We start from the raw sequence: 13,498 nt of genomic DNA, 5'->3' as shown, positions 1-13,498 counted from the left end.
TACCTGTTTACATTGCATTTAATGAAAATATACATTTGGATGGAACATTGTCAAAGCCCTTTGCTTCAGTCACTGAGTCATTAGAGTGAGTTCAACAGCAGAGCAAAACGTTTAGATGCAACTTAGGAAAAGAAAAAAGCAATACATGCATAAAAGTTATATTAAGTACTTAAAAATTAAGAAGTCATCAATTTTTGAAACATAATAATAATAATAATAATAATAATAATAATAATAATAAATGTATTTATTTAGCACCTGTCATACAGGGGCTGAAGCTCAAAGTGCTTCACAAAACAGTGAAGAAACGAGAAAAATTAAAACGTGCAAATACTGTCTGATAAAACCAACAATCAGATAAACAATCAGATAAAAAACAAAAGAGGCAGCAAATAGCAAGAACAGGAACGCTACAACCAAGGTCAACGTCACTGTCACATCACTTAGTTAAAATAAATTGGAGGGCACAATGATGGACCTCTATTTCTCATGCTTCCATGTTGGAAAGCCACATCACTAGCGTTGCTACGTAGTTACTGGTGTCTACGACATTACCAAAGCAACCCGTGCAGATAGTTTGGTAATGTCTGGACAAACAAATCCACTCTGATTACCTGCAAATTACAGTGTGGACAGTCTGTATTCAAGATCTGATTTGGGAAACAAATGTGATTTGCCTGCAGTCTGAACGTAGCCTATGACATCAGAGCTCACCTGAGAGCCTGTAGCTTACCTATGTGTGTGTCTCTGTGCTGGTCGGCTGATGCTGCTACCACCAGGACTGATAAAATGATTCATGGTATTTACAAACAAAGTGATCAGTTAGATAAGCTGTGGCTAATTTACCCTCCGTGAAATGACCATAATATATTGACCCATACAAATAAGATAAGACCAGATAAGCCTCTGATGATCCTCAGAGGGGACGTTCAGGTGTTGCATGTTGGGTTTGTGTACTCTCTGCAGGCAGGTGTGTATACTTGGCCAAAGATGATTTGTGGGGAAACAAACTCCACTCATGATGCGACTTCACTAGTCGCATCCGGCTTAATTTGCAGTCATATTGTAACAACAATTTAAAGTTAATAGTTTTGAATTTTGGCCTTCAGTTTTTTGGATCGAGTCGCTCATGAAAAATAAGATCTGTCAAATAGACCTGCCTCAACCCAAATGATATGTCTCATTCTTCTTAACTCAACTAGATTGACCTGTGGCTTCCTTTTCCTCCTCTGCCCATCTCTCTAACACAGCCTTGTGCAAAGAGGCTGAGAAGGAGGTGGAGGGAGCAGGAGAGACACCGCGATCGCCGCCAGCCACCTGCCTCTGGTCCACAGCTTGAAGGGGGGGAGGAGCAGACATTGCACGACATCGCATGCTCGGCCACGGCTTCTACTTCGCACGTAACACTCTACCAAGTGGGCAGGCCCTTCGTACACATGTCCGCTTGGGTTCCACGTGCGAATCAGGGGGAAGTGACGGCGGAAGTACGGCGATGGTGTAACAATTTTCCATGCAGAGCAGAGCTGTAAGTAACTCCTCACAGGTAAAGCGCCATGCTTAGCTGCACCATCAGGTGTAGTGTACTTAGTGTCAGTTGCACCGCCACACACACTGTTTGTTAGTGTTTCTCTACAGCTCTGTCTTTTCCTTTTTTTGGTTTAGAGACATAATGATAAGTTTCGGATAGATATTGATCAGTTTTTATAAGTTTAGGTTGTAAATTAGTCATGATAAAGTTTAGATATTGATAAGTATTGATTATTTTAGGATAAAGATAAGTGTTCAGTTTGGTTAGTGTTATGACTTTTTTCCCTTCACGGCTTTCTTTGAAAAGCTTCTTAAAGATAGATTTAAAAATTGTAAAAGAAGGAAAGACTTTAGGAGGTTCTTCAGCAAATGTTCCATTCATTTGTTCCATTTTAAAGCTGTGTTTAGGTTATTATAATGACTCAAGAACAGGACAAGACGATACGCTTCCAAAATCAATATATATAGTCTTATTTTATTTTGATCTCAGTTTATGAACTGTAATAAAATTGAAAGCGATTGCAAGAGCTTACAGAGCAGTTTTAGATTGTTGTTGTTGGTTAGACCCTCTTAAAGCCCTTTGCTTCTGTCACTGAGTCATTAGAGTGAGTTCACCAGCAGAGCAAACAGTTTAGATGGAAGAAAAGTAATACATGCATAATATAGAGTGCAAACTAACAAAATGTAAACAATGAGGATTATCAATAATGTGCAAAAAATCCCCACAAATCTTGAAATGTAAACAGGTTAATGGTTCATAAATAAAAAGGTTAATGACATAGTGCAAATCCAACATATACAGTATAGGTATGTAAAATAAGAATAAGAAAATAAATAAAATAGAAACTATACAAAATTAAAATAACAAGGCAGGAGTGACATAGTGGAGTGACAAGTAGCAGCAATAATACTGTTTGTAGATGTTAGTCTAAGTATCAGTACTAATAACACTGGTATCAGTACAAAGTTACCAGTAGAGATAGCACTAGTAGTAATATCAATAGAGGCTGTGAAAGGAGCATTATTGACAATAAGAGAAGCTGTTGTAGTGGCTTTATAACAGAGGGGAAGGACTTTAGGAGGGTCTGCTGGTTATACTCCATTCTAACTGTGTCTTTAGTCATTATGTTAAGGTAATGAATATAATGATGCAGCAGTCACAGTGCAGTAAAAACAGGGAAGCATTTATAAAAGGGGCATTGTAAATGCTGTTTAATAGTAGTTGTTGTGATGATGAGTGGATGGCCAGGTTTAGGAGGTTTGCTGCCACATTATAAATTTTACTCTCTGAAGCTGGAAACAGGCCAGCATCAAGACAGAAGAAATTATCCTTATCTTAAGGTAAAACTGTTATCTTTAAATCAGGTTACAGCAAACACTTTGTGGCTGGTGCATATCAGTGTTGTATTGCAGTTGCATTTACCTTGTTTGATATCTTCCAGATTGAGGAGTGCCCTCAAAAACTGACAGAAACCAACATCTGCACTGTCAGTGAAGCAGACATTTCAAATGCAGAGGATGATGTCAAGGCCCTAAAGCCAATGAAAAACGCCACCACTCTCATGTTTGAGAAGAGCAGCCACACGGTCTGCTCCATTGCTCCTTTACATTCTCAGATCATCCAGGACACAAAGGACAGTACTGGAGAGTTATCCATGGTCTGGGAGATTAAACAGGCCGTCAACAGGGATCTCAGGAAGAGATACACTAGCAAGCAGGAAAGAAATATTTCACACAACTTCAGCTCTTGACACTCGTTTTGAGGACCTGCCTTTCCTGTCTGACGAGGAGAGAGAGGACACGTATGGAAGAATGACTGCTGAGGCTACTTCACCAGAGGTAAATCTGCTGTTTTATGTTATGTGAAAATTAATTTAAAATGTTACTCTGGTCTTAAGGCATTTATATAACGTATCCAATTGACAAAATAACAAATAATCCATAACACGTGTTTAATATAGAAAAATTAAATGTGTGTATTGTATATCATTTTTGTTCAAACATGGTTTGGATTGAAGACGTTTGATTTTAAGATATACAGCTTTTGTTTTACCTGTTTTTTATTGTGTTGGTCACCTACAGCAAGAAGTGAGAGCAGAGGAGGAGGAAACATCAGAGCACAACAACCACTGAGGAGGAGCAACACCAAGGGCTCTAGTTTCGCAGACCGGGCGAGGGGGGGGGCGCAGCGCACCTGGGTGTGGCCAGGCGGATTTTGCAAGTTTGGGACACCGTGCTCGCTGGCACAGCTACTCCTCTTTCCCACCTCCGTCCCTCCTACCTGCACAAGTCGGAAAGAGAGAGGAGAGAAGGCGTGGAGTGGGTTTTACACACATCACACCAATCAAATGAGCCCCTCTCCTCGCCCTTAAATGCGCCGCGCGAAGGCGTCAGACGGCCAAACTTCTCCCAGGAGGAAACTGATATTTTGGTCCGGGAGGTCTGCTCACAGTGTCCGAATATACGGAACTGCGAGCAGACCTCCACGGGCTGATGATGCAAAGGTAGCCTGGGAGGAGGTCACCACAATTGTAAATCAATGTTGCGTTTCTCTCGTGCGCGCGCGCTCTCTCTTTCTCTCTCGCAGTCTCACTCTGTTTCTTTTCTTTTGACTCGCCTCGGGTTGCGCTGCTCGAAACTAGCTCTGCGCGGGGTTCGCCACCCTGCGCCACCCTGCGCTGCGCCAGGAAACTAGAGCCCCAAAGCTCTGCTACCAAAAGAAGAGCGTCATCATCTTCTCTGCTGGAGAGTCTTCTGGGGCAGACCTTCACTGATGCTACAGTTCAGCAGCAGCCCATGTCAGCCTTTGCCAGAGCTAACAAAGAAGTGACCAAATACTGTAGTTCTCCATTCCTCTCTCTTTCTGAGGACGCTCTCAGCTGGTGGAGTAACAATCAACTGATGCTTCCTCTGATTTCCAAGTTGGCCAGTAGATACCAGTGTATTCCAGTCATCAGTGTCTCTGCAGTGTTCTCTACTGCAGGCGATACAGTAACTGCAGAGTGGAGCACACTTGCATCGGAGCACGAAGACCAGATTCCGCTCTCACACAATAACCTGCAGATTCATTTCAGCACTCACTAGTTGTACCAGTTGCACTTCCATGCATTGGCATGGTTTGACTGGAGACTTATATTTGTAGTTTCTCCATTATTTAATGTTTTACCACATATTCCAACCTTATTTTTGTATGACAGATTCTGTGCTCATTTAGGATTTTGGTTGAAGTCAGAAGTCGTTGGTGAATAATGGCAGCTTTGTAAGTTATTAAAGTCCATGGGCTATATTTGTTTGATAGCTGCATGTACAGAACTATATATTTTTTATATAAAAGCTGTTGTGATGTTGGTATAGCAAAATGGGTTTTTTTCTCTGAAGAATTTTATTGCTCATTATTGCAAATCCCATGAGGATAATGATGTATGATGATTATTCTCTGGCAAGAAACAGAAATCCAGTTTTCAGTAAGTATCCTAACATGACTGATGATAGGAGCCACATCCAGGCAGCCAAAGCTCCATGTGTGGAGGAGGCTGAGAAAGAGCTGACTGTCAGGAGGAGCTTGGGAGGAGAAAACACAGCACAGTGTGTGTGTGTGTGTGTGTGTGTGTGTGTGTGTGTGTGTGTGTGTGTGTGTGTGTGTGTGTGTGTGTGTGCGTGCACATACAGAAGGCAGCAGCACACAAGACAAATCTGAAAATGTACTGACATGTTGTACCTTTATAGATTCAGTTTCATAAAAGTGCTAAATGATGATCAGATTTGCTTTTGATTGTATGATAATTGTATTTCTAAACATATTTGCAGTTAAAAAAATAATCATAACAAACCTAATGATAAATTAATAGAATAGACTCATTTTTATTTGGATCATTGTTATAGCTTTATCAAGTCATGTGACTCATTTACCTTTTTTAATCTAACATCTTCTGTAATTGTCCTCAGTGATCTGATTTTTCAGACTTCATTTCTTTCAGACCCCCCTCATCTTAGACTTTAACACACACACACACACACACACACACACACACACACACACACAAATATCCAATTTAATGTCACTGGGTGATATTCTTTAAATGTAAGCCTTCAGAGTTAAACAAATTCAAGTGATATGATCAAATCATCCAGGTATTTCATAATAGATACATATCTTAGTTTCCTTATCATTTCTCTTCTGCATGTGAACAAAGGAAATAGGAACAGGAAGCTTTATAGCATGATAAGGTCCAGGTGTTATCTGACTTTTCCTTCTGCTGCAGTTAACAGGTGATTGTTCTGTATGACTGGTGATGTCTGCCCATACACTGTTTTATTAATATATGTCTTATATATTCTTTAATATATGGCCCTCTGTAAGATTGATTCATTTCTATAAAAGGATAAAATGCAGTTTACAATCTATAATCCTGCAGTATCATTTGGATAGTAAATCTAAACTGGGAGACATTTAAAAATGCACAAGCAGAGGGTCCAATCACTCAACTCTGAATAACCTTCAAGTATTTTATTTTCTCATATCCTGCTCATGAATCAATCTCAAGGCCAAATGTCCCCAAAACTGCTATTTCAGAATGTGCAATCAGTTATTTCTGTCCTTGAATTCTGGTATCATGACTTTCAAATCATTTGCTTTTATTTAGGCCAAACAAAAGATATGATGTTATTTCTGTTCAGTCTATGTGAGCCTGTGTGGTTTGAGAAGGGTTAAAGGAAACTTTAGCTGTTAATCTGATGAAGTGAGAGCAGGTGAACAAGGATGTTGGATGTTATCAGTTGTGTTGCCTGTTCTGCTGGAGAACTTCCTTTGATTTGATGGACAGATACTTTACATAAACAGGCTTCCATCACTCATTTGATGTCTTGTTGGAGCATAATTCTTTTTTTTTTTTTTTCAAATTTCTTTATTCATTTTCTGCAGACAGTACAGAAAGGTACATCCTTTTCAAATAACACCAGAGTGTCTGCTTTAGAGTGAAAGAAAACCCTGAAATAAACCCCACCACCCCACCCAACAACCCATGTCAGTTGCGGCCACAGCAAACATAGTATGAGTTAAGTAACATACAGCATAAAATATTACAATAATAATGAAATGAAAATAAACAAACAGACAAATAAAAATAGATAAATAAATGAAAGGGGGGGGGGGCTCTCTCTCTCTTTCTATTTAGGAGTTTTCAACATCATCTGGAGTAACAGTAAGGTTATTGCTAATATAGGCCAGCAGGGGGTCCCAGGTTTTATGAAATGTTGTCAGCGATCCCCTCTGTGAGAACCTTAACTTCTCTAACTGTAGAGATTGTAAAATGGCACGCATCCAACCGTNTAGAAGTTTATTGATATTGCAGGCCCAAAAGTAGTGACGAAAATTTGGCAGTGCTAGCCCCCCTTCAGGTTTAGAAAGTTGAAGAATATGTTTCCTAATACGAGCTGGTTTATTATGCCAAATGAAAGCGTTAATTTGTTGGTCAAGATTAACAAAAAAGGATGCTTTAAGGCAAATTGGGATGTGCTGGAAAAGATACAGAAATTTTGGAAGGATCACCATCTTAATAAGATTGACTCGGCCTGCAAGGGATAAGGGAAGGGCAGCCCATCTGGACAAGTCTGACTTACATTTATCTAGTAACGGCTGGAAGTTCTTCAGAAAAAGGTCCCTGAAGGAACTGGTGATAAACACCCCCAAATATCGGAATCCCTCCTCTGCTATTTTAAAGGGGAATATGGATTGTGGAAGTGATCTTGCCAAATTGTTAACAAAAAATAGCTCGCTTTTCTGAATGTTCAGTTTGTACCCTGATAGGCGCCCAAACTGATCCAGAATTGACAAAACTGGGGGGAGTGAGGAGGTGGGGTTCGAGATAAACAACAGAAGGTCGTCAGCATAAAAGGAGAGTTTATGGACTAGGCCAAAGCGAGTGATGCCCTCAAAGTCATCCTGGCTTCTAAGCCAGATTGCTAGCGGCTCGATGGCCAAGTTAAACAGCAGGGGAGAGAGCGGACAACCCTGCCAGGTCCCACGTTTGAGAGTAAAGTATGCTGAGTGGATGCCGTTAATATTTACAGATGCAGATATCTTAGTCTCCTTATCATTTCTCTCCTGCATGTGAACAAAGGAAATAGGAACATGAAGCTTTATAGCGCGATGAGGTCCAGGTGATATCTGACTTTTCCTTCTGCTGCAGTTAACAGGTGATTGTTCTGAATGACTGGTGATGTCTGCCCATACACTGTTTTATTAATATATGTGTTATATGTTCTTTAATATATGGCCCTCTGTAAGATTGATTCATTTCTATAAAAGGATAAAATGCAGTTTACAATCTATAATCCTGACGCATAATTTGGATAAGGCCAAATGTCCCCAAAACTGCTATGTCAGAATGTGCAGTTATTTCTGTCCTTGAATTCTGGTATCATGACTTTCAAATTATTTGCTTTTATTTAGGCCAAACAAAAATATGTAATTTCTGATCAGGTTTAACAAAGCTAAAACATGAAAACACCTATGTAAAGCCGTTATGTCAGTGATAAAACACCTATAATAGTTTAGTTACATTTATAAGAAGACATGAGAAACCACAGAGCATGGCTCTAATTCATAAAGTCTTTATTTGAACCCATCTATAACTTTTGTGTCAATAAACATTCCAGTCGAAGCACACAAGGAATAATGTAGCAGTGACTAGTTCCTGACACGGTTTACAGCTTTCAAGTCTTTCAGTGCAAGGTGTTTGTTTTTTTTGCTAAATGAGATTATTTCATTCTGCTTTAAGAATTACACCCACATTAAACAGAGCAATAGTCAGATTCAGCAGTGGTGCCTTGAACTGGTCAGTGTTACATTCTCCTTCATCACGAATACATTTAAAACCAGCAGCTTGAAAAAGACAAAGAATAAACAGAGGGTGAGCATTTACCTATTTCACAACACCACTGAGTGGACAAACAAGATCAACAGGTGCCGGAAACATCAAGAGCCAAGTTGATCCGTGACTTGCAGGATAGTCAGTAGTCTGTGAACTTTAAAATATGATAAATGGTATTTCCTGACACATAACTAATGTTGACCATTTATTCTGCCTAACAGCCCCTTACAGTTTTAACAAAATGCTGATATAGTTTTTATTTTCCATATGAATTCATGATGACATGTTTTGAATGTTGCCACTCAGGGGAGAGTGATGTTCAGGTGATGCTCTCCAAACAGAGAGGAAACAGGAGAACATTTATATCCAAAGTAAGAATAACAAACAGATGTGTTAACTGCAAAAAGTTGTGTGAAAAAATAGAACAGACAACATTTAAAAACCAAGGCTGTAGAAATCCTTCATGCTCCTGTTCAGGCTAGACAAGAGTTCAGTATTTCATTTGACAGCTTACAGTGGAATTACTGCACACTTCTTTGAAATTGTCCGAATGATTGATTTTAAGCCAATTTGTGATAATTCTACAATGCATTGAACCACATGAACCAGCCCTAACTGTTGCATAGTAAGAAAAGGGTCACGGTAGGTGTCTAGGCCAGTTCCTCGTCACCCTCCTCCTCAAACTCGCCCTCTTCCTCAGCTGTGGCATCCTGGTATTGCTGGTACTCGGACACCAGGTCGTTCATGTTGCTCTCAGCCTCTGTGAACTCCATCTCATCCATGCCCTCGCCTGTGTACCTGAAACAAGTAAACACATGCATTTTGAAAAATAGCTATTGGTGAAGTCGCTTGTACTATGACAGATTTTGGGTTATGAAATGACAGTCATGCATGAAAATCTAATTTAATGTATGAATTTTGGGTAAAAACAGGGCAGCACAAGTACAGGAATGTCTCCCCATTGTCCTGACAGTCTTCCTTTACTCACCAGTGGAGGAAGGCTTTGCGTCGGAACATGGCAGTGAACTGCTCTGAGATGCGTTTGAACAGCTCCTGAATGGCTGTGCTGTTGCCAATAAAGGTGGCGGCCATCTTGAGGCCGCGGGGAGGGATGTCGCAGACAGCTGTTTTGACGTTGTTGGGGATCCACTCCACAAAGTAGCTGCTGTTCTTGTTCTGGACGTTCAGCATCTGCTCGTCAACCTCCTTCATGGACATGCGGCCTCGGAAGATGGCCGCGACTGTAAGGTAGCGCCCGTGGCGTGGGTCGCAGGCTGCCATCATGTTCTTTGCATCGAACATTTGCTGGGTGAGTTCAGGAACTGTCAATGCCCTAGAAAAAGACAGACAGTTCAGTTAGGATTTATTTCAAATGCATTACAATACAACTTGAAGGTCTGATACAGTCTCTAAAAAGCACACTCCTGCCTCTCTACCTGTACTGTTGGCTGCCTCTGCTGGTCAGGGGGGCAAAACCTGGCATGAAGAAGTGCAGCCTGGGGAAAGGAACCATGTTGACGGCAAGTTTCCTCAAATCGGCGTTGAGCTGGCCGGGGAAGCGCAGGCAGGTGGTCACTCCACTCATGGTGGCTGAGACAAGATGGTTGAGGTCGCCGTAGGTGGGCGTGGTGAGTTTCAGCGTGCGGAAGCAGATGTCATACAGGGCCTCATTATCAATGCAGTAGGTCTCATCTGTGTTCTCAACCAGCTGGTGGACGGAGAGGGTGGCATTGTATGGCTCCACCACTGTGTCTGACACCTGGAGAGGCGGCGTGAAGGGAAAGTGAGACAAAGGCAGGAAGGAGGAACAGCATTAAAGCACAGAAAAGCATGTGGAGGGACAAATACTTAATTTAAAATATTTCCATGTATTATACGTACCTTGGGAGAAGGCACCACGCTGAAGGTGTTCATGATGCGGTCTGGATACTCCTCTCGGATTTTGCTGATGAGCAGCGTGCCCATGCCAGAGCCGGTGCCCCCTCCCAGGGAATGTGTGAGCTGGAAGCCCTGGAGGCAGTCGCAGCTCTCTGCCTCCTTTCTCACCACATCCAGGACAGAGTCCACCAGCTCAGCTCCTTCAGTGTAGTGGCCTTTGGCCCAGTTATTACCTGCTCCGCTCTGACCTACGTCACATAACACAGAAATCTATCACAGCTGTTGTTTCAACACCTCCTGGATCTACATCAGACATGACCTCATCTTGCAAAGTGAAACAATGTACTCACAGTAAGCAGTGCAAACACTGAAAGAGACCCTCAACTACTTCGCACACATGAATTCCTGACATTCAAATTCTCACCAAAGACAAAGTTGTCTGGTCTGAAGACTTGGCCAAAGGGACCTGACCTCACGGAGTCCATTGTTCCTGGCTCCAAGTCCACCAGAACTGCACGGGGGACATACTTGCCACCTGGTGACAGAAACACAAATGGACAAATTATTGACAGATAAATAATTTATAAATTGGCCTGAATCAGTAGACACCTGCTTGCTTTTCTCCTTTTTGTTAGTATGCATCAAACAATTTCATCATTAAAATGTTCACCAAACAAAGCAAAAAAGCCTTTTGTACTTGTTTTTAGAGGCTGGATGGCATGTCAATATACAGCCTAGTGTGCTTATATATAGACAACCTAAGAAACATGGATGGAGCCACCCCCTGGCCTTCATCTGCAAAGTTTCACTCTAATTACTGACCAAGAAGAGACTTAAAATTACCACAGAGAGATGCAAAGGAACTGCAAACAATCATAAAATAGCTACAACAGCAGGCAAAACTACAGGACGACACAAAACAACCACATAAAACACAAACTTACCTCAAAGAAACACAAAACCACAAAAATGCATAATGACCACAAAGAAAAGCAGAACAACAAAAGGGGAAAAACCACCATAAAGTCTGTGTGTCTTGCTCCTCTGTGGGAGAGGTGGTGGGGCCTTTTGCATATCTGTGCCCAGGGGCCCACTGTCTCATAATCCACCCATGACAAGAGTGTACAACACCTATATCTAAAATGGCTTTCCAATTTTATACTTTATCATTAACGTGCCCATTTATATTTCTACTATTACACCTCCGTGACCCTCTGATGCCAGTCATTTCCTCACAATAAAATGTCTCCTATTAAGAGTAAACTAAAAAAAAGTCGTTTATGTAAGACCTAAAGTATCATTAGGTGGAGGTTTGTTGATTTGTTGTAAGTTAAGTTAACATGGAAACGGAGACGGTAACTAGGAAGGAGTCATGCAGGTCACGCTGGCCTTAAACCTGGTTTCTAATGGCTTCCAGCGGGATATGGATCCCCTGCTGGATGTCTACGGTACTAACAAGCCTACCGCGTGGTATTGAATTACCTTGACTACCTTAGAAATGATCTAACTAGATTATCTAACTCTGTAGCTCAGCACAGTGAAGCTAACCTGTTGCCTCGTTGTAATAGACGTTGATTCGCTCCAGCTGCAGGTCGCTGTCTCCATGGTAAGTCCCGGACGGGTCGATGCCATGTTCGTCACTAATCACCTCCCAGAACTAGGACCGGGAAAAGGGAATAAAAACCAACAGTTAAATTAACTGGCTAACTAGGGTCAACTATCACTACGACTCAACACCGTCGGCGGTTATACACCGAGGCTATCATTAGCTTTGTTGCTAAGTAAGCTACTTTGCCAGCCCGCCCAAACCAAATTAGACATTCACGCTGTTTTTCGGTGAGTTAAGACTTCACCTTTAGCCCAAAACTATTATTACCTTAGCTCCAATCTGGTTTCCACACTGGCCAGCCTGCAGGTGAACGATTTCCCTCATTTTGGTGGTTATTAAAAACTTCTAAACAACGACAGAAACTGACAAAGTTCTTAACGCTCTAACGTTCCAGCAACGGACTAACCTGAGAAGGTAGGAGCTTTGCCAACTACTCCGGCCGATCAATGCGATTGGACCGGCTAAATGTCAGTCAAACCACACCAGGCATCTGATTGGTTGAGAGAACTTGGTTTCGAGTTTTGATTGGATGGTACTATGGGAGTTTCGTTGCTTTGGTAACACAAAATAGGATCTAATACACAAGAGCTTTTCTGTAGAGAGACACTCCCGAGACACTCCCTTTATGCTTGTACTGGCGTGAATGGAACAATTTCAATGAAAGCCCCACAGTTTAACAATCATTGTCATGTCCCCCTTCATCTCTAATATATGAGCCTGCCTGCGGCTCTAAATAAGAAAGGTAATGATGGGTAAGACAGGCGACACTGAGGCGAGAGGTGATCATTTATGGCAACACATAACCTACAAAACTTCAACCACTTTTTGCTATAATGATACTTAAGAGTGCTGTCATGTTTAGCCCCAGAAGGTCTGCAATGATTCACAACAGAAAGACACATGTTGCAAAGTTTCAATTTCCCCTTCACAAGTTGTAAAATTATGTGCATCAAAATTAAATTTCAATCTGAAGAATGTGATAAATTTCAGTTAAAAATGCTTAAGTTCACCTCTTTTTACCTTGGAATTAGTAAACTGCAAGTAGGCTATAACCTACATGAGGTCATCATGGAAAAAGATAATGAGTAAGTAACTGTTGTAGCATTTGCCGCAAGAGGGTGGTGGAGAGCTGTATAACATACTCACCTGATGCACAATGTCGTTTACTGGTAGGTGTAATTCAATATTCTGTCTGTTGTGGGGCCTGATCTTTATATATTTACATTACATTATATATTTACATCTATGAATAAAATGTTTACCAAAATTAAATTTGATTAGTTAACCCAAATTCCAAGTTTTCCCTACATAATTGACAGACATTACTGACCATGTCAGCTTTACAATGAAGCCAGCTCTGAAAACATAACCAGAGATCCTTCACTAATTCACTCTGGCACAAAATAGTCTACAGGCTCAGTATATTTCTCACAGAACACACCATTATCTCTTTTTTTAATAATTTTGTAAGAATTCATTAGATGGATAAATGAAAGTAAACTCACTTCTTTGGCCTCTGGTAGAACTGTATAAGGATCATCTGTGAATTCTCATAGAACTTGTTTTCTTTTCACCTGATTAGGATACTATCCTGGTGATTAAGCATTTCCAA

At 41.1% G+C, this 13,498-nt stretch overlaps 1 protein-coding gene across 1 annotated transcript; it reads right to left on the bottom strand.

Moving 5' to 3' along the window:
* Positions 1–8,123: 8,123 nt before the first annotated feature.
* LOC126400608 (tubulin beta-4B chain) lies at positions 8,124–12,289 on the bottom strand. Its single transcript, XM_050061456.1, has 7 exons — positions 12,154–12,289; positions 11,826–11,934; positions 10,702–10,812; positions 10,281–10,525; positions 9,836–10,158; positions 9,388–9,732; positions 8,124–9,197 (listed from the first exon to the last, which is right to left on the bottom strand). The coding sequence occupies exons 1-7, from the start codon at positions 12,208–12,210 to the stop codon at positions 9,050–9,052; spliced, it is 1,338 nt and encodes a 445-aa protein (XP_049917413.1). The 5' UTR covers positions 12,211–12,289; the 3' UTR covers positions 8,124–9,049.
* Positions 12,290–13,498: the final 1,209 nt, after the last annotated feature.

Source organism: Epinephelus moara, chromosome 14, assembly GCF_006386435.1.
Source record: "Epinephelus moara isolate mb chromosome 14, YSFRI_EMoa_1.0, whole genome shotgun sequence".
Taxonomy (NCBI): Eukaryota; Metazoa; Chordata; class Actinopteri; order Perciformes; family Serranidae; genus Epinephelus; species Epinephelus moara.
The sequence above is the reverse complement of the archived record's forward strand: the minus strand, read 5'-3'. Positions and strand labels throughout refer to the sequence as shown.